The sequence below is a fragment of the Aquarana catesbeiana genome, linkage group LG11, assembly GCF_042186555.1.
Source record: "Aquarana catesbeiana isolate 2022-GZ linkage group LG11, ASM4218655v1, whole genome shotgun sequence".
NCBI lineage: Eukaryota > Metazoa > Chordata > Amphibia > Anura > Ranidae > Aquarana > Aquarana catesbeiana.
Window position 1 is genome coordinate 221,663,181 of NC_133334.1, and position 21,523 is coordinate 221,684,703.

The 21,523-nt window shown below is 40.4% G+C and overlaps 1 protein-coding gene across 1 annotated transcript in view; it reads right to left on the bottom strand.

Annotated features, from left to right (window-relative positions):
• Positions 1 to 402: 402 nt before the first annotated feature.
• The window catches only part of STIP1 (stress induced phosphoprotein 1), a 48,385-nt gene continuing 27,264 nt past the window's right edge, over positions 403 to 21,523 (bottom strand). The window contains exons 5-14 of the mRNA XM_073605380.1: positions 21,175 to 21,343; positions 19,392 to 19,518; positions 17,905 to 18,007; positions 13,767 to 13,887; positions 13,005 to 13,101; positions 11,147 to 11,271; positions 10,130 to 10,166; positions 8,678 to 8,781; positions 4,580 to 4,752; positions 403 to 737 (exon numbers count right to left, since the gene is read on the bottom strand). Coding sequence (XP_073461481.1) covers positions 665 to 737; positions 4,580 to 4,752; positions 8,678 to 8,781; positions 10,130 to 10,166; positions 11,147 to 11,271; positions 13,005 to 13,101; positions 13,767 to 13,887; positions 17,905 to 18,007; positions 19,392 to 19,518; positions 21,175 to 21,343 — 1,129 coding nt within the window. The 3' untranslated portion in view covers positions 403 to 664. The remainder of the gene's footprint in view (positions 738 to 4,579; positions 4,753 to 8,677; positions 8,782 to 10,129; positions 10,167 to 11,146; positions 11,272 to 13,004; positions 13,102 to 13,766; positions 13,888 to 17,904; positions 18,008 to 19,391; positions 19,519 to 21,174; positions 21,344 to 21,523) is intronic.

The following is a 21,523-nucleotide window of genomic DNA, read 5'->3' on the forward strand; positions in this document are numbered from 1 at the left end:
TTTTTCTTTGCTAGTGTGCAAGCCTTCTGTAAGTAGCAGTAACTCAAAGATTATAAACTTCCTGTGTACTTTAATGGACGCAAATGAAACCCCCCTAATACTTCCACATCAGATAACAATAAGCATGTGAAAAGTGTTCCAATCCTCTCCCACTCAAAAAAAAAAAAAGAGGAGTACCGAGTTTTGCAGTAGTTCAGTTTTACAAAAACCCAGTCTCAATTTAGGTACAAATATTTTACTGTAAACAGTTGATATGAATAGCCATGTTAACATGCATATGTACAAATGTTTTTTTGTTTTTTTTTAATACACACATGCATCCATTTACTCAGTTCAGCCATCCCTATAGAAATTTTATAGAATAAGACAGTAAGCAAATGAAGGATTACACAAATTCACAAATCTCATCACGTGCTCGTCTTTATTACATTATTACAGATCAATAAACTTAAACAACTGGGAGAGATTAGCAGAACAAATATGCGTATAGAGTGTCTGACGCATGGATCTCTACCCCAACTCTGCTGTTCACAGAGCGATCCTTTCATAAAGTCCCTAACTCTCCACTGAACCACAACTAGTGAAGAGAAAAATAGGGGCAGCATCAGGGGATGAGGACACCAGCTCTTAACATGAGGCAAAAGGAGGGGGGCTAAGAGATTCATCACCGGATAGCAATTAACCCAACATCCATTAATTTCTGTATCTTCTGGGCAATACCTGGATTTTTCAAGTGTCTGTAGGGAAAACAAAACCACAAAAAAGGTAAGGCATCAGGATTTATGCTGAAACCGCTTATTTAGTTCTAATTTTCTGAGAATGGAAAACCCATCAATATAGATGCAGACGAGTACAAATAAACTAGTAAGAACAATTACTATACTGTATATTTTACTGAATATGTAAATGTCCTAAAACCTGCACAAACCATTTACAGTGGATATAGAAAACAATCACCCCCCTAAAATAATCACATTTTGTTGCTTTGTAGCCTGAAATGAAGACAGTTTGTTTTATCCAGCCGTAATTACTCAGTGCAACTTAAAACAGCTAAGTGAAAAAAAAACACCAACATGTCAGAATTAAAAAAAAAAAAAAAAATTCTATATTAAATCAGAGTTGGAAAAAGGATCACTCCCTCCTAAAAATGTGTTGTAAATTCAATCGGGTGTAGATCACCTTCTCAATGGCACACAAAGCCATTTGACTTTCAACTGTGATCATGTTGATTAGCTCAGCATGAAAAGAGCTGTCCTGGAGCATTTCAGTCGCTGATAGTACAACTGAAGCAATCAACTATGGGTGGCAAGGCCCTGTTAAAAAGATCTCTGGGACAAAGTCGTGGCTAGGCACAAGTCAGGAGATGGATACAAAACAATTTCAAAGGCTTTATCAATGCCTAGAAGCACAGCAAAGTCTATAAAGAAGTGGAAGGTATTTGGTACAACACAGACCCTCCCTGGATTAGGATGTCACTCCAAACTGGATGAAAGAGCCAGGAGGAAACTGGTCTACCAAGAGTCCTACAGCAGCTCTGAAGCAGTTGAAAGAATGTATGACAAAGAGTGGTCATTGTGTGCATGTGACAATAATATCACAAATCCTCCACAAATGTGGCGTGTATGGAAGGGTCGCAGGAAGGAAAAAAAAAAAAAAAAAAAAAAAAAAAAAAAAAAAAACACACCACACTCCTAAAGAAAGGCCACAGGCAGTCACAACTGAGCTTTGCCAAAACACACCTTAAAGATTCTGAGGCCATATGGAAAAAAAAAAAAAAAAAAAATATGTAATTGGCCTCAACGCCAAACATTATGTCCAACAGAAACCCAATACAGCTCACCGTCCAAATAACACCATTCCTACAGTAAAGCACGGAGGTGGTAACGTCCTGTCATGGGGGTGTTTCTCTGCAGCAGGGAATGGAGCACTTGTAGGATAGAAGGAAACATTGATCGGGCAAAATACCATCAAATTCTTGCCAAAAATCTGCTGCCCTCTGCCAAGTCAATGGGAAGAAGGATTACCTTCCAACATGACAATGACCCTAAGCACACAGCAACAAAGACCACACAGTGGTTGAAGTAGAAAAGGTTGAATGTCACTGCCTGGCCTAGTCAGATCCCAGACTTAAGTCTAGTACACACGGACCAAATGTCGGGTGGCATCACAAGCCGACTGACATTTGGCCTGTGTACGGTTAGTCTTAGGACTAAAATGGCATTTTAGTTTTAGTCCCATTTTAATCTTCTGCAATTGTTTTAGTTTTAGTCGTATTTAGTCAACTAAATCTCTAGTACATTTTAGTCGACTAAAATCTAATGGGTGTAATTAAATTGTAATGCATTAGTTAACATTTCTCTACAATTTCCAAACTCATATACTGCTGGAGTGAAAACTCTAATATGTTATTTATTATGGTATTGAACATGAACTATATGAACATGCACTACAGACCAGTATTAATTTTGAAGTCAAATTTCAATTTAGTTTTAGTCTTTTGACTAAAATGCCATTTTATATCTAGTCGTATTTTAGTCATTTCAGTTGTTTTAGTCGTATTTTAGTCGACTAAAATAATATTCATCTAGTCGACTAAAATGTTTTAGTTGACAAAATTAACACTGCTTTAAACCCCATTGAAAATCTGTGGAAAGACTTGAAGACTGCAGTCCACAAACAGTCACCAAGAAATTTAACTGAACTTGAGCAATTCTGCAAAGAGTGGGCAAATATTGAAAAGTCTAGATGTGCAAAGTTAGTAGAGACATATCCCAACAGCCTAAACGACTAACTAAAGCAAAAAGGGGTTCAATAAAATACTAACACAAGGGGGTGATCCTTTTTCCAACTCAGTAATTAGGTTTTTGATTTTTTTTTTCTGACATGTTGGTGTTCCATCTGCCTTTCACTTGGATGTCATAAATTGCACTGAGCAAATACTGAGATCTCTCTCTATATCTATATCACAAACTGTCTTCATTTCAGGCTGCAAAGCAAACAAAATGTGATTTTTTTTTTTTTTTTTTAATAAGAGAAGGGGATGATTCTTTTCTATATCCATTGTACGCAACACTATATTTTGCAAATATCCAGATTTGTTGCTTGTGACAGCGGTTAAAATAAATCAAAGTGCACCACACCAAGATTTTAGATCATAAAAAAAAAAAAACAAAAAAAAAAAAAAACCACACCATTGGGACTTTTCAGGTGCTGCGTCGGACATTATACATGACAGAATATTAACTTTTACTAGTTAAATAATTTTTCCATATAAAGAGATCCTACATCTCAACATAGAACGTATTGCTAATATATGTATACTCCATATCAAGCCTAGTAAAGAGTTTTCCCCATCAAGTAGGTATTCCTCTCTTCCCCCCCCACATGTTTAATGTATACATTTTGCTACAGGATAAATTCCATATAAGCCTATCCGGATAATCAGCCGCAGGTTAGTTGGAGGGGGCGAGGGCACCAGTCCTAATTTTCAATACTTTGCAGCACTGGAGTCCAAGGCTCAAATCAGAAGAATGTACCAACTTCCTATTACCATTTAAATCCCTCAGGGCACAATCAAGCTTTCCTCTCCATACTGGACACAGATAGGGGAGCTCCCAGGCTGTAGCAGATCTTGTAGAACCCCACCAGGACTGCCACCAAGTTAATCCCATGGTGCCCCACCTCTAGGACCCCAATCTCCAGAAAAGGGCGATTACCATTCCAATAGAGGTCTCTTGAGCCCCATCTGGAAGAGCACTGGCCAGGTACAGCCCACCGGTAGCTCCTTCACAAATCTGACTGGCAGCCATGTCTCAGACTTCATCAACGCTAAACCCCGACCCACAGAGCAGAGCTAGGAACAATCAACTTTCCCCTCACCCCAAAATCTGACCTGAACATAAAAACTAACTGAGAAACAAATACAACCAACTACTCTGTACATGGTAAGACAGTTTCCTGAAGGCTAAAACAAGAACAAAAAAAAAAAAGCTGGAAGACTGCCAGGAAGCTAAAGAATGCCCTTTAACAAGGGGACCCCCAGATCCCGCCCTGGTCTGGCCCTCCAAAGCACCTTTTCCACCCATGTTGATGGGGACAAGGGCCTCATACCCACAACCCTTGCCCAGTGGTTGAGGGTCTGCGGGTGGGGGCTTATCGGAATCTGGAAGCCCCCTTTAAACAAGGGGACCCCCAGATCCCGCCCCTCCCCCCTTAGGTGAATTGGTAACGGGTACATTGTACCCCTACCAAATCACAAAAAAAAGTGTCAAAAATGGTAAAAAAGACAAGACAGCTTTGGTCTGCTTAGCTGTCAATGACTTAGGCCTGACTAAGGTCTAAACTGACACCATCTCCACCAGCCAATACAGACTACTACTGTAATAAGGGCCCAGGAGACAAATGCAGCACCCCTAAGCCTAGTACTGCCCTAAGACCTGAACAAAGATATGGAAAGACAAGAAAAAAAAAAAAAAAAAAAAAAAAAACACACAACAAAACACCACACACACACACACACACACACAACCACACAACCACAGGTAGAGTAGACCAATGCCAAACCATTTGTATTACTCACTCGCTCAGTGCTTGTGGGTCCTTTTGCATTTGTTCCAGTATAAGTCTCATTGCTGGATCACTCATAATCTGTTGTACTTCTGGATCTGACATTGCCCTGCGCTTTACATCTTCTGGACTGTCATTCCGATGGTACTGAGACATCATACACCTCTGATAACCATCACTTGCTTCCTGTGTGATTATATAAATAATGTTAAATCTGATAATCTCTTCCTAGTTCAGGAGTATTTTACATGTCCGAACTGTCAGATCAGTGCATTATGTTTTACTGAATATATTTTTATTAGTGTTCTACAAATGAACATCTCCTAAAACACCTTACAAAAAGGTGGAAGGGTCCTGCCCTACAACATGTACAATTAGACACATGGGTTGGGTACAAACCAGCAACTATCACTTACTACAGGGATCTCCAAACTATGGCCCTCCAGCTGTCGCAGAACTACATGTCCCATGAGGCAATGTAAAACTATGACAATCACAGACATAACTAGGCATGATGGGAGTTGTAGTTCAACAACTGGAGGGCCATAGTTTGGGGATCCCTGCCTTACTACTTTATTCCTATTACATTGTGACCAGTCTCCTTTAAATGGTCCTCACCCAATATATATTTATGCATTGGTTTTTCTTCAAGTTCGTGGAACTAGAATAAAATTGTTCATGAATAGCAAAAACATTCTCTATTGGCTACAAATTTGTCAGTATCTTCCCAATCAACAGCCTCAGGAAGTGCAAGAGAAAAAAAATAAAAAAAATAAAATAAAACCTGACGAGCTCTCTTGTAACATGCTTTTAAGCTTTTTTTAGTTGATCATGATAGATCATCTCATCAGTCAAATATATCTGGTATTTAACTCGTTATTATATTAAAGTAAACTCTCATAGATGGTTGATGCTACAAAAAGGTCAAATAGATTTTTGAAATGATATATTAATGAGAACAGATCATGAATGCTATTGCAATACTTTTCTTCAGAAAGCCGTTAGGTCAGCAAAACACCATCATGCAAACAGGAAACCGGTGAGTAGGGATGGGTGAACGGTTCAGCCCGAGCACAAGTTTGGCAAACAATGAACATTATGCGGTGTTCGTGACAAATTCAAAAGCCGCGGAACACCATTAAAGTCTATGGTACACCAACATGAAAAACCAAAAGAGCTCATTTTAAAGGCTTATATGCAAGTTGTTATATTAAAAAAAAAAAAGTAAAAGTGGCGCAGTTTTCTTCGTGTTTAGAACAGTACCGCAGCAAAATGACATTTCTCTGGTATGAATATTAAGGGGAACCCCGAACCAAAAATTAAAAATTGTGTGGGGTCCCCCCAAACCTGAAGGGCCTGGTATGGAAATTAAGGGGAACCCTGCGCCAAATAAAAAATATGGCATAGTGGCACCTCCCCCCCGTCAAAATTCATACCAGACCCTTATCCGAGCACGCAACCTGGCAGGCCACAGGAAAAGAGGGGGGGCGAAAGAGCGCCCCCTCCTAAACTGTACCAGGCCACATGCCCTCAACATGAGGGTGCTTTGGGGTCTGAACCATGCCGGTTTTTAAAAAGAGTTTTATCTATATTGCCGAGACCCAACAATTCATTACAGCTGCGATTAGTTTTAGATGACAATTTTTCCTTTAGAAATGTCATTTTGCTGTGGTACTGTTCTAAACACGGGAAAACTGCGCCACTTTACCCGGTTCCCGAACGGTGCACGCCGATGTACGTCGGCAGAATGGCACGGCTGGGCAAATGGGCGTACCCATATGTCCCTTTAAATTTGCCACCGTGCCATTGCGTGTGCGCACCGGGCGGGAGCTCTGTGAGTCGGGTCACGGGTCCCGCGGACTCGATCGCCGCGGGGATACCTGCGATCGCCTCACGGAGAGCAAGAACGGGGAGATGCTTATGTAAACAAGCATCTCCCCGTTCTGCCTTGTGACACTGTCACTAATCTCTGCTCCATGATCGGGAGCAGAGATCAGTGACGTGTCACACCCCCCCACAGTTAGAAACACTCCCCAGGACATACTTAACCCTTTCACTGCCAGTGTCATTTACACAGGAATCAGTGCATTTGTATAGCACTGATTGCTGTATAAATGACAATGGTCCCAAAAATGTGTCAAAAATGTCCGATGTGTCCGCCATAATGTCGCAGTCACGATAAAAATCGCTGATCGCCGCCATTACTAGTAAAAAAAAAAAATTATCAATAAAAATGCCATAAAACTATCCCCTATTTTGTAGACGCTATAACTTTTGCACAAACCAAACGCTTATTGTGATTTTTTTTACCAAAAATACGTAGAAGAATACGTATCGGCCTAAAAACGGAGGAAAAAAAAAAAAAAAAAAATTAAATATTTTTTGGGGATATTTATTATAGCAAAAAATGCGTTTTTTCAAAATTGTCACCATTTTTGTGTTTATAGCGCAAAAAATAAAAACTGCAGAGGTGATCAAATACCACCAAAAGAAAGCTATATTTGTGGGGGGGGGGGGGGGGGCCAATTTTGTTTTGGAGCCACGTCGCACGACCGTGCAATTGTCAGTTAAAGCGACGCAGTGCTGAATCGCAAAAAACGCACTGGTCAGGAAGTGGGTAAATTCTTCCGGGGCTGAAGTGGTTACTGTCATACTACAGACACCCTCCAGGCATGGCAATTAAAGGAATATTTCACTTTTTTTTTTCAGGAGCAGTGTTTTATTGTTTCACTTTAAGCATAAAAAATTTGCATACACACACACACACACACACACACACACACACGCTCAGGTGCTCTCCATTTTAGGCACTGTCGAGCTTGTAGAGGCTGATCTGCTCACAGACTTAAAGCAGAATTAAACCCTCATAACCTGTACAGTCAAGGAAGCTGCTTCTGTTTGATCTGCAACTGTCATGGTGCTGCACATGTGATCAGGTATGACATCAGCCACTTGATAGTTTGACAGTTTGGTTGAGGACATAATCAAAATGTGACAGTGTAAATGTTTATGAAAAAAAAAGCCTGTCAGCTCCTGTGTGTGAATGGTCTCCCCTCCTGCCGCTATTAGGAATACAGTAAATATTACAAAATGGTCGCTGCCAGCCCTTGCTTTTATGTGGCCATCACACTGTAAAGATTTATGACAAAAAAGCTTCTAAATACAGTTTCAGAGCTCTTCAGGCCGGTCACGTGACTCCCAGCCGCACCTTCTCCCCATCTAAGGGCTACAGCGGGAGGGGCAGAGCAGCCAGCAGAGCAGTCACATGACCTCCCCGGCTGAAGTGAGGGAGAGCTCGGCCCTTCCCACTATAGCCCATACATCGGAGTAGGGGAGCGGGCGGGAGTCACGTGACCGGCCTGAAGATTGCTGAAAAACAGTATCTAGAGGCTTCGTTTTTCATAAATATTTACACTGTATGTGATGGCTGCATAAAAGAGGTGCTGGTAGTGACAGTTTTTAGAAGGGTTACAAACCCTTTAAGGTGTATTATTGCTGTGATGTCCTTTGATACCTATGCTATACTGTATAAAACTATATTATACTAGAATGTTAAGATCTGTGGGGAGTCAACAACTGATGTTAAGATACTTAAGTATCAGATGCACTATATATTGTCTTATTAGAAAAAAAACTGATTAAAAAAACAAAATCAAAAAACACACCTTTGCCCTTTATGGGCAAAAAGATTCAGCTTAACCATCCTCCATTTGTAATTCTGGAGAACTCACTGGAATTTCAGCACATAGAACTGTTCCACGTCTGCTAGCACACTTTCCTTTAGCTGCTTTATTAATATAAATAATTTCCTGTTACAGATCCCATGCAGACTCTGTGCAGGTCATAGTTGTCAGAACAGGATACACATAAATCTGGGGTCTGTGAAGAAGATGAGAAGGAAGTTGGCTGGAAGAGGTTTGACCTAGGGTCTATGAGTATCAAACCTGTGTCCTGTACAACTGAGATAAGCACAGTACTCTGGAGAAGAGAATTACTGTTGTGGTTTTATGCAAAATCAAGACCAAAAAAAGTTGTGCCATGTTGAATTCTCAAATTTTTTAAAAAGATACAACTGTGACAAATATGGGACTTGCGAAACCGCATACTGTACCTTGCATGCAGAGTCCAGCTCCAATGCTTTCTGATAGACATCCATAGCCTTGGTGAAATCTTTCATGGCCTCCAGCGCTGAAGCTTTGCGAGTGTAGCCCTTAACTGAAGGAAAGAGAATATGACATTTTGTATTCTGTCCCCTAACAAACCAGGATATCAATGTATACAAGTTACACTCCCATTACACACAGATGGGAATGAGTCTGTGTAGGAGGAGTACATCTTATAGGAAGAAGAAACCTTTTAGTGTCCAACCTATGTATCCTGTGAAGGATATAGAAAAATATATCCTTGACACATTTGGGCTATTAGTGTATCTTAAAAGTGTTACTAAACCCACAACAGTAAAATCAGTCTGTATATGCAGTAAAACCTGCTCGTTTTACTGACTGTGGAACCTAAGGGGTTAATCCTCTGCACTGTGTAAAATGACTGTCTGATCCTGTATTTGATCCTCCTCTTCTTCCATGTGCCCTTATTATTTCCCGATAACACACAGCTCTGGGACAAGCTGCACATGCTCAGTTTGGTGCATTTTGCTAGATTTTTTTTTTTTTTTTCCCTCTGGGGAGTGCATGTGATCGGCACAGGCCAATCAGAACTGTCCAGAGGGTCAGGGGTCCATGATTCTTATAGGACATTCGTGGGAGAATGAAAACTTCTCCTACAAGCTTTAACCAGGCACTGATAGAAGTCACAAGACTGCTCTAAACTGCTAATGAGAAAAGGTACTTAGTTTATATATTTTTTTTAAAACAAAGTTAGTAGCTAAAGCACTCTGGAGTTTTAGGTGATGAAATATCAGCTATACTGTTGAGCAACGTGTGTATGTGATTTTGATAATCAAATGTTAAGCTGCAGTAATTCCATATCTCTTTAAAATTACCGACACACACAAGGAGGGGGGGGGTACAGCCTTGAAACACCCCAGCTGTGAGCCTAACAATCATCTGTGTTTGCGAGTAGTTTACTACATTTTAATAAATGGTGCCAGTGGTAATGCACTAGGCTGGTGTGACTTTACCGTTTGTTAGCTACACATGTTAACCATTACACAACCTGCCTTGAGTTTACATGTTCTCCCTATGCCTCTGTGGGTTTCCTCCGGGTACTCCGGTTTCCTCTCACTCCAAAAGACATGCTGGTAGAATAATTGGCTACTGTCTAAATTGGCCCTAATATGTGTATATACGAATGTGAGTCGGGGACCTTAGAGTGTAAGCCCTTGAGGGCAGGGAGTGATGTTAATGTACAAAATATATGTGTAAAGCGCTGCGTAAACAGTGCTATAAAAAGTACCTGTAATAAAATTAAAAAACTAAACTGATTCAATCACAAATATATTCTGAAGAACAGAGATTCATAATGCTTCATTCCTAAAGTGCAGGATTACAGAAAACATCCCATGCATCCATTCTCCACATTCTGGAAACACTTAGTGAATACTTACTGAATGAAGGCTCTAGTCGTATACATTCTTCACAGTCCTGTAAAGGGAGAAAATTATATACGTTATATAGAATATGTACTAAACAGATGACAGTTCTCCCCAGATGTCAACTTCTAGTGGTGTCAACTGCTAGTATATGGCCAGTTTTAGTACAAACAACTGGTGAATTAACTAAATGTCATTTAAAAAAGTATTTCAAAACAGTTTTTCACATTTCGATTTTAGAATGAATGGATTTTCCTGGAAAAAACCTGTACGTTGTTAGATATTTGTTTTTAAATTTAAAGTTTAAATTTTTCCATCCTGCTCTTTTGAATTTTCTTGTCACTGCATTCCAAAGCTACCATCCATTTAACCCCAATAACGAGAGAGATATATAGAGATATATATATATATTTTTTTTAATAAATTCTACTACTGTAGGGCCAGCTTTAGGAGTTTACAAAAAATAAAATTAAAATAAAATTGTTGAGCTTAAAATTGTTTGAGTAAAGTAGTGAATGCACCGAACACACCCACAGTGCGTTATGTCTATGTGCGGGTGCCTTCACCTATTTATGTCTATGGCCAGCTGTATGCAGCTCTAAAACATCAGAGAAAACAAAAATAAACTGTGCGGTTATGCTGCATGGGCAAATGAGCTCATGTACATGCAGTGAAATCGTGAAAGAAAGTGGTTAATAAATACTGCCAAAATAAAGCTCTGTCTCGAATGAAAAAAGATTGAGTTGGGTACAGAGTTTCATGATTGGGTAACAGTCAAAGTATCACAGTATGGAAGGATATAAACAAACATCGGTCATATTTTCACTGCCGTCTCTGGCCCTGTGGAGATTTCCCGTTATTCCTCTGACCACGATTACCAGGACAGAAAGTAAGAAAAGTAAGAATTCTGCTTTGTTACTAGCCAAAAAAAATGAAATTACCTTTTTAGATTAAAAGTGACCAGAGCAAAAAGCACATTTTACTAGACTATACCCCAAAAAAAAAAACAAACAAAAAAAAAACAAAAATCACCTTAAGGGCAAGTTGAAACTCCAGCAGTTTGGTGTAGCATGCTGCTCGATTACTGTATAGTTTGGCATCTTTTGGATTTCTTTTAATTGCTTCTGAGTAATGCTTCATTGCTTGCGGGTAGTCTCCTACAGACAGGAAAGGCAAAAACGCCACACACAGCTCATTAATATTACTTACATATACTGTATCTATGTATAGCCATCTCAAATTTGGATACAATATATGACTGATAATTACCAGGGTGACAATTTTAACCTCCTAGCGCCAGCGTCTCCCAGCCATTTAAGAGGATTATGATGCCGAGAGGCAGGGCTTAAGACCAGATGACAGTGACTGGCTGTCACGTGATCTGTCGCTTTCGGTTAAGCAACGGAAACTGTGCAAGGAGCAGGCATGCTCTCTCTGCACAGGTTTATTAGCAGCAATTCACGCAAATATGACCCCCTCGGTGCTAAGGACCAGGCAGCCAAGCTTGGAGTAAATATACAAAATAGTTAAAGTGGTTGTAAAGGCTGAAGATTTTTTACCTTCATGCATTCTATTCATGAAGGAAAACAAAAAAACCAAACAACCACAACCCACCTGTGTGCTGCTCACCCCACAGCCCCCTTAATACCCACCTGACCCCCCCCTCTAGATCCAGCGATGTGCATGGGAGGCTTCTCTGTCCCGGGTCTCTCTCCTCATTGGCTAGGACACAGCAATGGGAGCCATGGGCTCCCACTGCTGTCAATCACAGCCAATGAGCCAAGAGCAGGGGGGGGGGGGGGGGGGGGGGTGCACCATAGCAAGGAATGCCAGCAGGGGACCCAATTTTTTGTTTAAAAAAAAAAAAAAACACATACAACTTTCATATCACTTTAAACACAATGTTTACTAGCAAAATGAAAGACATACCCCTTCCCATCAACATGACATGAGTGCAGTTACACCTGAACATCTTAAACTGTCCCTGGATAGAACAGAACGTACTGTACAACATAATATCAGACATTTTACAAAGATAACACTTTCCTAGGCAGAAAGGGTCAATTTTTCCTGACATTTCTATGTGCTCAGCGTTTAAAAGATATTTTTTTTTTCCACATCGCAGTACTTCAAGCATTGGATAAAAGTATTCCCTATTGTAAAGGATAAAGATGTTAGGAATCACACAGGAGTTCAGTGAGAAGACTGCTGACAGCATACAAAGCTCAAAACTGACAACCCCAGACTGTGGCAGACAATGACAGAACTCATACTGACAAGTAAGGTTGCCTACAGAGCTTTAAGGGTGTTCAGACATGCATGCACAATCTGATTGCCCCTAGACTTCAGGATGAGGCAAATATAGTTTATGAAAAATGAACACTCTGTTGATGTGAATAGACAGGGAAGGGAGACTAGCAGTGCTGGAAGATGCTGCCGCCGCTTTTTATTTGATAGGAAAAGAGAATTTGGGTTAGTATTCTAGATTAGGTTGTAATGAGCTCACAGAGCCACCACAGCATCAGAAACTCAGTTTGTTAAATCTGGAGTCCAGGAGATCGATATCTGATGTCTCCCACCTGCAAAGAAGACCTCCAGGTGAGAGAGAGACCATTCACTCCAGTGCAGGCATTGCCACAGCTGAGGTGGTCTGTTTGTCCAGAATGTAAGTCTGAATCATGAAGTTCTACCCAAAACCAAATTTTCTGCCCATTTTCCTGCAGGAAGACTTTGGGTTTTCTCCCTGATGGTTAAAGTGTGGCACTGTACATCTGAATCCTAATCACATGCCCCGCGTTGAAGGGACATTGTGTTTGAGTAACTAATAATATTAATATATGGCAAACTAACTAACCATATCTGGATAATAGCTACCAAATGAAATGCCTACCTTTTTGAAAACATTCATTGCCTTTATTTTTCTCCTCCACAGCCAGCTCAGGATTGATGTAAGCGAGGCGCTCCTGCTCCTTTAGAATTTTCTCTGCCTTAAAAAAAAAAAAAAAAAAGGAAGAAGGTATTGACTCATTGGCACAGCATCTTCATAACCTTCATTATGGCAATTTTTCCTGGTAGATGACTAATATTAAAAGAAGTTCCTTTTTTTTTTTTTTTTTTAAAAAAGGAACTTTTTTTGCAGGTGCAAAAAATAAAAAAAGTGCATTTATTTTTCTTCTAAGGAGCCTGCAGAGCATTGCACCTACAATCAGCAAATCATGGATGCAATGTCTAGCTCCTGCAGACTCCGGATAGCTGTCTGCAGGTAGTTACTTTAGAGCAGGACTATGAGGACACACACACACACACACACACACACACACACACACGTGCCCTCGAAGATCATAGAAAACTACAATTACATTGCGGCCAACAGTACTTGTAGGCACTCATTCAAAGGAAACTGAATGGATGACGTGGCTGTGCACTGTTTTCAAACTGTAACAGCAGGTGCGGGGAGGAGATCCCCTACCCGCTGTCACAGGGAGGGGCTGCAGATGCTGAAACATGTAACATGTTCCAGAAGTGAACTTATTCTTTAAGATTGAAACATGCAAAGCACAACTACTGCACACTGTGTGCACTGCTCATCACAGTAGTTCTATAAAGATAATATAACAACATTTCATGAATATATCTTTCCACACAAGCTGACCTGCTGACATTTCTTGAGAACATCTGGAGTTCTGTGTTCTGCCAGAGATTTGTTGAAGAACTGAATTGCTTCCTTGTACTTTTCTTCTTTGTAATAAGAGTTCCCAATGCGGGCATATGCTCTGCACAAGGACAAAACAGTAGCTTATGAGATGAGAGGAGGTAGCAGAATGTCAAAATGTGATCAACATGTGCAAAATGTTAAGGGCTTACTTAGAGAGAGGAAACTGAAAAGAAAAAAAAAAAAAAAAGAAAACCTGCACATAATGCCATAAACATCAGCAAATTCACCAAGTCATAATTTCACTAGTCTATTGAAACATTTTAACCAGAGACAACAATGGGGGCTGCATACATCAATACAGCCATGGCTCAATGGCCTACAATGGAAGCTTGGGGAGATTAAAGTGCATCTAAACCCAAACACAAAAAATGTGTTGTGGCTTACCATTTTTTTTTTTTTTTTTAAGGTGCGGTGGCTAAATTCATTTTTTTTTCTGGCTTGTTTTAACTTTCACCTAGTAACCCCGCAAATACGCTTCTAGTGCCTTCAGCTCTAGACTTATTTTTCCTTTCCATCTATGGAGGAAGCAAGCCATGGTTGTCACACAGGCTTGACTTCAAACATGCCTACTGTTGCTTTTCTTCCTTACATAGTGGATTGATGGGACAAGTAGATTATACAGAAAAGTGTTTGTTGTTTCTTTTCATCTCACAGGAGCAACAATACTGCATTTCTCTTAAGGTCAACAGGTTTTCTTTATATTTGCTATAAAAACGTTCTTAGCTTTTTTTTTTTTTTTTTTTTTTTTTTTTTTTAAAAAAAGGTGGGGCAAGTTAGGCACCTTTCCATATACCACAACTCCCTTTGAGCACACCTGTCTTCCATCCATTAAGGGCGCACGTGCGCCTCCCCAATCCGTGCGTCCAGCCCCCATGCATGGATACATGGGGGGTTGGGGGGCTTTGAAGCACATGATTAGAGCCAGAGGCTCCAAAATAGGGAGGGGTGGTTTGAAAAACAAACAAACAAACCACACACACACACACCTCTGCTGTCTTCACTTCCTCCTCTATATTCTTGTCTCGGTGCAAGGGTCCTTTCCACTTCACTATTCTATGTTGCTCAATGGGACTGTGACATAGCAACCCCTTTGGATTTAGAGGACTGAAACAAGGCCTGGATAGGTATAGCCAAGTGTTTCTTCAATACATCAATTATGGAAAGGCTTATAAAGTACTTTTTGGGTAGTACTGGGTCCCTGCCAGGATCACTCGAGCCAACCCCAATCATAGCGATAGGCATTTCAGAGGCGGTGGTCAAACCAAAGCAAGTCAGGTTCTGGTCCAGAGTGTTTGGCCTTCTTCAAACCCTATTCCATCTGGTAGTCCATAGGGATGCCTGAACAGCTCATCTTCACCAACCAATCCCTGGCCTCTATACTTTCCAACAGAAATTGGCTACATACAGTACCTGTTCCTGGCAGTGAAACAGTCGATAGCACAAGGCCTGGAAAAAACCCTTGATCCCTTTTCAAGTGGTCAAAGGCTGTATGACTTATGTTAGATAATAAGAAACTGTCAGGCATCCTCAATGACATGCAGCCCGAATTCAACTGGAACCATGGCTTAGCTACATGCTGCCAACTTTGCATCCTATTAGCATGGTTGCTTCAGGACCTTCTTTTGGCTTTTTTTTAAATTTAATCTGAGTCTTTGGGGGGGGGGGGAATATACACCCCACCCCCTTTTCTTGGTTGCTTTTAGTTAGCTTCTTTTGGTCATGCAGACCCCTTGGGTAACCTACCCTAAATTGACTAGCTCCGATGTTATCTAGTCGTCCAAGGTGGTTTCTGATGCAGCCACCACTTTTAAGGACTTCTGAACTGTAATATACAGTGCCTTGAAAAAGTATTCACCCTCCTTGGCTTTTTACCTATTTTGTTACATTACAGCCTTTAGTTCAATGTTTTTTTTAATCTGAATTATATGTGATGGATCAGAACACAATAGTCTAAGTTGGTGAAGTAAAATTGGAAAAATATATACATAGAACTATTTTTCAGAAATAAACTGATAATTGGCATGTGTGTATGTATTCAACCCCTTTGTTAAGAAGCCCATGAAAAGCTCTGCTGCAACCAATTACCTTCAGAAGTCACATAATTAGTGAAATGATGTCCACCTGTGTGCAATATAAGTGTCACATGATCTGTCATTACATATACACACTTTTTTGAAAAGATCCAGAGGCTGCAACACCAAAGCAAGAGGCACCACTAACCAAACACTGCCATGAAGACCAAGGAACTCTCCAAACAAGTAAGGGACAATGTTGTTGAGAAATACAAGTCGGGGTTAGGTTATAAAAAAAAAATATCCAAGTCTTTTATGATCCCTAGGAGCACCATCTATCTATTATAACCAAATGGAAAGAACATGGCACAACAGCAAACCTGCCAAGAGACGGCCAATACACCAAAACTCATGGACCGGGCAAGGAGGGCATTAATCAGAACAATGGGAGGAGCTGCAGAGTTCCACAGCAGAGACTGGAGTATCTGTACATAGGACGACAATAAGCCGTACGCTTCATAGAGTTGGGTTTTATGGCAGAGTGGCCAGAAGAAAGCCATTACTTTCAGCAAAAAACAAAATGGCACGTATTTAGTTTGCGAAAAAGCATATGGGAGACCCCCAAAATGTATGGAGGAAGGTGCTCTGGTCTGATGAGACTAAAAATTGAACTTTTTGGCCGAAGAAAACGTTATGTGTGGCACAAACCTAACACATCACATCACCTAAAGAATACCAACCCCACAGTGAAACATGGTGGTTGCAGCATCATGCTGTGGGGATGTTTTTCAGCAGTCAGGACTGGGAAACTGGACAGAGTTGAGGGAAAGATGGATGGTGCTAAATACAGGGATATTCTCGAGCAAAACCTGTACCACTCTGTGTGTGATTTGAGGCTAGGACAGAGGTTCACCTTCCAGTAGGACAATGACCCCAAACACACTGCTAAAGCAACACTTGAGTGGTTTAAAGGGAAACATGTAAATGCGTTGGAATGTCCTAGTCAAAGCCCAGATCTCAATCCAATAGAAAATCTATGATCAGACTTAAAGATTACAGTTCACAAGCGCAAACCATCAAACTTGAAGGAGCTGGAGCAGTTTTGCAAGGAGGAATGGGCGAAAATCCCAGTGGTAAGATGTGGCAAGCTTAGAGACTTATCCAAAGCGACTTGGAGCTGTGATAGCCGGAAAAGGTGGCTCTACAAAGTATTGACTTTAGGGGGGTGAATAGTTACGCACATTGACTTTTTCTGTTATTTTGTCCTATTTGTCGTTTGCTTCACAATAAAAAAAAAAAAAAAAAAAAAAAAAAAAAAAAAAACACACCACACACAACACACATTTTCAAAGTTGTGGGCATGTTCTGTAAATTAAATGATGCAAATCCTCAATCCATGTTAATTCCAGGTTGTGAGGCAACAAAACACGAAAAATTCCAAGAACAAAAAAAAAAAAAAAAAACAAAACAAAACAAAACAAAAAAAAAAAAACACAACAACAAAAAAACAAACAAAATTATATATAAAAAATAAATAAATTAGTTTTTCTGCAGGAGCCTGGAAAGCATTGCACCCACGATCAGCAATATGGTGCAATATGGGCTCCTGCAGATATATCCTCCTGCTTTCAGCCCATACCTCTGCTTGAATAGTTTTCCTCCTAAACTCTACTGTATCCACTCTGTAGTGTTTCAAGAATGTTTTCTGGGATGACCAGCTAGCCGCCTTGCAGACTGTCTCCAGAGAAACTACTGCCCTAGCTGCCCAGGAAGAAGATATCGCTCTGGTTGAGTGTCTCTGGAGTCACTGATTCTGTATTGATGAGATTAAAGTTGGCCAACAGATTCCTCCATTCACACAAAGAAGGTGGCTGGAGGAATCGCTCCCCACCCTCCAGCTGAACAGCCTAAAATTCGATCCACCTGTGGCCAGTATAGATAAAAGTATTTAACTTGAGGAAGACAAGACAAACAATGCAAAAAAAAAAAAACACACCAAAACACACACCCAAAGCACTCTCAACTTCCATGCAGCTGAAAACAAGCTTCTTCTCCATACTTACTTTGCAATCTGCCGATAATCTTCTCGGTTTTCTCTTCCTACTTCAATTGCTGTTTCACATAATTCTCTGCATTTATTGTAATCTCCTTTTTCAAAATAAACAGCTAAATAACAAAAAACATTGTTCAGTAATGTACAAAGTATGTAGCACGCTAAACGTCACCAACAAGTGATAATGCCTTAAAGCAGGATTTCTCAACCGAGGTTTCCAGGAACCCAGGGGTTCTGTCACCATGCAGCAGATTTATCTGTCCAATGTTGGCTTCACTTTTTGCCCCCTGCAGCTGCTGTTAAAATGGAAGTAAAGGCAAAACCTAACTCTAAACCTACTCCCACCCACATTCTAAGCCTAATCTAACCCTGTAATACTTACCTATTCTGAAGCCGCTCTGGTCCGGTCTCCAGCGGCACCTTCTGTGTGCAGGAGAGAACAGTCAGCAGCTGGGAAACAATGTCACCTATAGACTTACTTTGTGGCTTCTGTTGTCGGCTGCCTCTCCTACACACACTGAAGCCACCACTGGCAGCTCAGCATGTGACCAGACCAGCTTCAGACTAGGCAAGTACAGCGATGTTTTCTTTACAGGGTTAGATAGATTAGGCTTACCATGGGGTGGGAGTAGATTTAGGTTTTGCCTTTACTGCCACTTTAATAGTTCTGGGCTGCCTGGGGAGCTAGAAAGCTATTGGTCAGTGCTGATAGGGTGGGGCTACAGACCAGCAGCTGGAAAGTATACTGTGTGGATGCACACATCCCTGTCCTGTCAGTGCTGGCCAATGGATTTCCGTAGGGTCGCTCCACAATAGATGGGGATCAAGAACCTTACATCAGAGTCGAGATGGGTGGCTACTACATGGTGAGGCTGAAGATGGAGCAGGTAGGAGGCACAAGACCCCATACTCCCCTGGACACTGGCAACGCCCACCAGTGCAAATGCTATATCATGACTGTCATTCTATTATGCAATTCTGTTTTAAATTGTATGTGTTTGTTATATTTCCATGTTTGCTAAAGCTACAACTCACTGAGCACACTGCAAGCTGTAGACAAGAACATTTCAAGGGTTCCCAGAGATTTTAAAATTTCAATGGAGGGAGAAAAGGAAAGAAAAGGAAAGAAAAGGAAAGAAAAGAAAAGAAAAAGAAAAGGAAAGAAAAGGGAAGAAAAGGAAAGAAAAAACTTTAAAAGTATACCTAAGGACAACAATTTTATATTCTGATAGATAGAGCAGGGAGTGGCTTGCATTTGTGTCAGTTTTTTGCCATTTGTATCCGATTCGAAAAACAGGAAATGTCTACAAAGTGAGGAAAATTAGAGCTGTTACTGGAATAAGTATCCCTGTAAGAAGAGTTCCCCTCTTTCGGTTCTAGTGACCATTTTTAGTCCTAGTGCTCACTACGACAAACGGTAAATCTCCCTGCGAACACAGATAGTAATACAAAGCTGAGAGAGAATCTAATCCCTCACAATGCTATAGAATAACTCACCAGCCTGGTTTGTAATATAGGTCATGTTAGATGGATCCAGCTCTCTGGCTTGCCCATAATGTTTCAGTGCCAGTTCAAAATCTTTCTTCTTGTAAGCTTCATTACCAAGCTCCTTCTCCTTTTGAGCCTGTATAGAAACATGACAAACATTAAAAATTCTATAGGTTAGTGCTAATAGCCCCAATTTTCATTAAAGCAGAGTTGTACTACACTGAGCAGTCTCATTGGTAAACAGGAGATTTCCTGTGATATAGGAACTAGTGAGCCAGGCTCTCTAGTAGTGGGTCAGGTGAATGAAGCTAGACAGAGAAAATGCACAGATGCCTATACTTTGGTCATGTGACCCAACAATACTAAAAGCCAGTTTGTGCAGCAAAGACACAAGAGAAAATGTTAGGAAGGTTGAGTTTCAGCTGGGTATAGCTTCTCACTGTTCTAGAAGAATTCAGGGTAAAACTGCATCCAATTCGGAGATTACATAGCTCTGCCCTGTCTTGCAGGGCAAGAGACTTGATGGTTTGCTCTTCTGTAGTTAAACACTTGCAGGTCATTTCCCCATCCCATGACTGGACAGTGAAGGAAAACCAGCATGCAATTGATCTCATCTCTACAACTTTGCTTTATTCCTCCTATCAGCATGTCTATTGTCAGCAAATGAACTGAATGACTCCTTATGCCATTTTTTACCCTCACCAGTTCTGCTGTGCAGAGGACTGCCAGTAAAATTTGTGTATTTCCATTACTGACAAAAAAAAAAAAAAAGGGGGGGATCTATAATTATTACAGTGCTGCAATATTTGTGTATTTTATATCTGCTTAGGGTCCACTCCTAAAGTGACCCTTTAGAGCAAAAATTAAATTCCACAAATTATGACAAAAGGACATAAATATTTAATAAAATTGTGCCTTAATCTTTTATAGAATGCTGCTTGGACCTTGAATTCCAGCTGTTGATTCTTCCTCTGTGCTGTCTATGTGCAGTACAGTTATCATTCCTGGCATCTCCAAGACAAAGAAGATTTTTTTTTTTTTTAAGGCAGATACGTGCGCAGGTGGACAAGCAAACTACAGGTGGGAGCAGTACGGGAAAAAGTGGGGGAAGCAGTCAGAGTAGCCTCCTTCTGTGATGTGATTAGATGGGTACATTTTATGTTATCATAATTACAGTTTTGCCTTCAAAGAAACACATCACAAGAGAAATATATAGTCAGCCACTGCCAACCACCTAAAAAAAAATAAAAAGCTAAGCACCCCATCAGTCATACAGATCTGCAGGCTTTAACAATTTCTATAAATTTCTAAATAAGTGATGATAAAGATCAGGAGTTCAGATATAGACAGGTGTTCCAGGTCTGCGATTCAGGAAATACTGAAGTTTGAGATAGTCAAAGCAACTAAAATTATTAAGAAAGTCAGCAAATGCAGCCCCCACAGTTTTTTCTGACACATGTGTAATGGCTGAAAATACTGATAGAATAAACTTCCAAAAAGTGGCTCTTAAGCAGGCCATTTTTACATGCAATTATTGAAAGCGGCTATAGTCACTAGCAATAATCCCTGTTCTCCCGGGGCAGGTACAGCATCCCTCTCTCCCCATGGTTGCGCAAAAAAAAAAAAAAAAAAAAAGAGCATGGTCTAAAGCCAGCTTTGAAAAGGAACACAAAGTTTGAGGAAAAAAAAAATATATAATAATAATAATAATGATAATGAAAGCTCAACTCTTCTTTCCAGCACTGGGTGTAATTAGCATTTATAATTTCACATGTCATGGGCCACTTCTCACCTGTTTCTTATTTTCAGGGAGATCTTCTTCCATTGGCTCAGGCTTGTTCTCTTTTTTGGGCTGAGTGGGGGGTGGTGCTGGAGGTTCCTCTTCGTCATCATCCACACTGCCTAGATCTACTCCAAGTAATACACTCAAAGTTGTCATAACTCGAGGATCCTGAAGCTTTCTAGAGAGGAAAATTAGCAAATTAAAAAAAAAAAAAAAAAAAAGGAATCTGTAACTGCACCAAAACATACAATGAGCAGGTCTACAAACAACAATTTCCCAAAAGGGAGACTTAAGGCTGCACTGGTCAAAAGAAAAAAGTTCTCTGGCAAGCTGGTACAAGTAGTTCAATTGCAGTAGC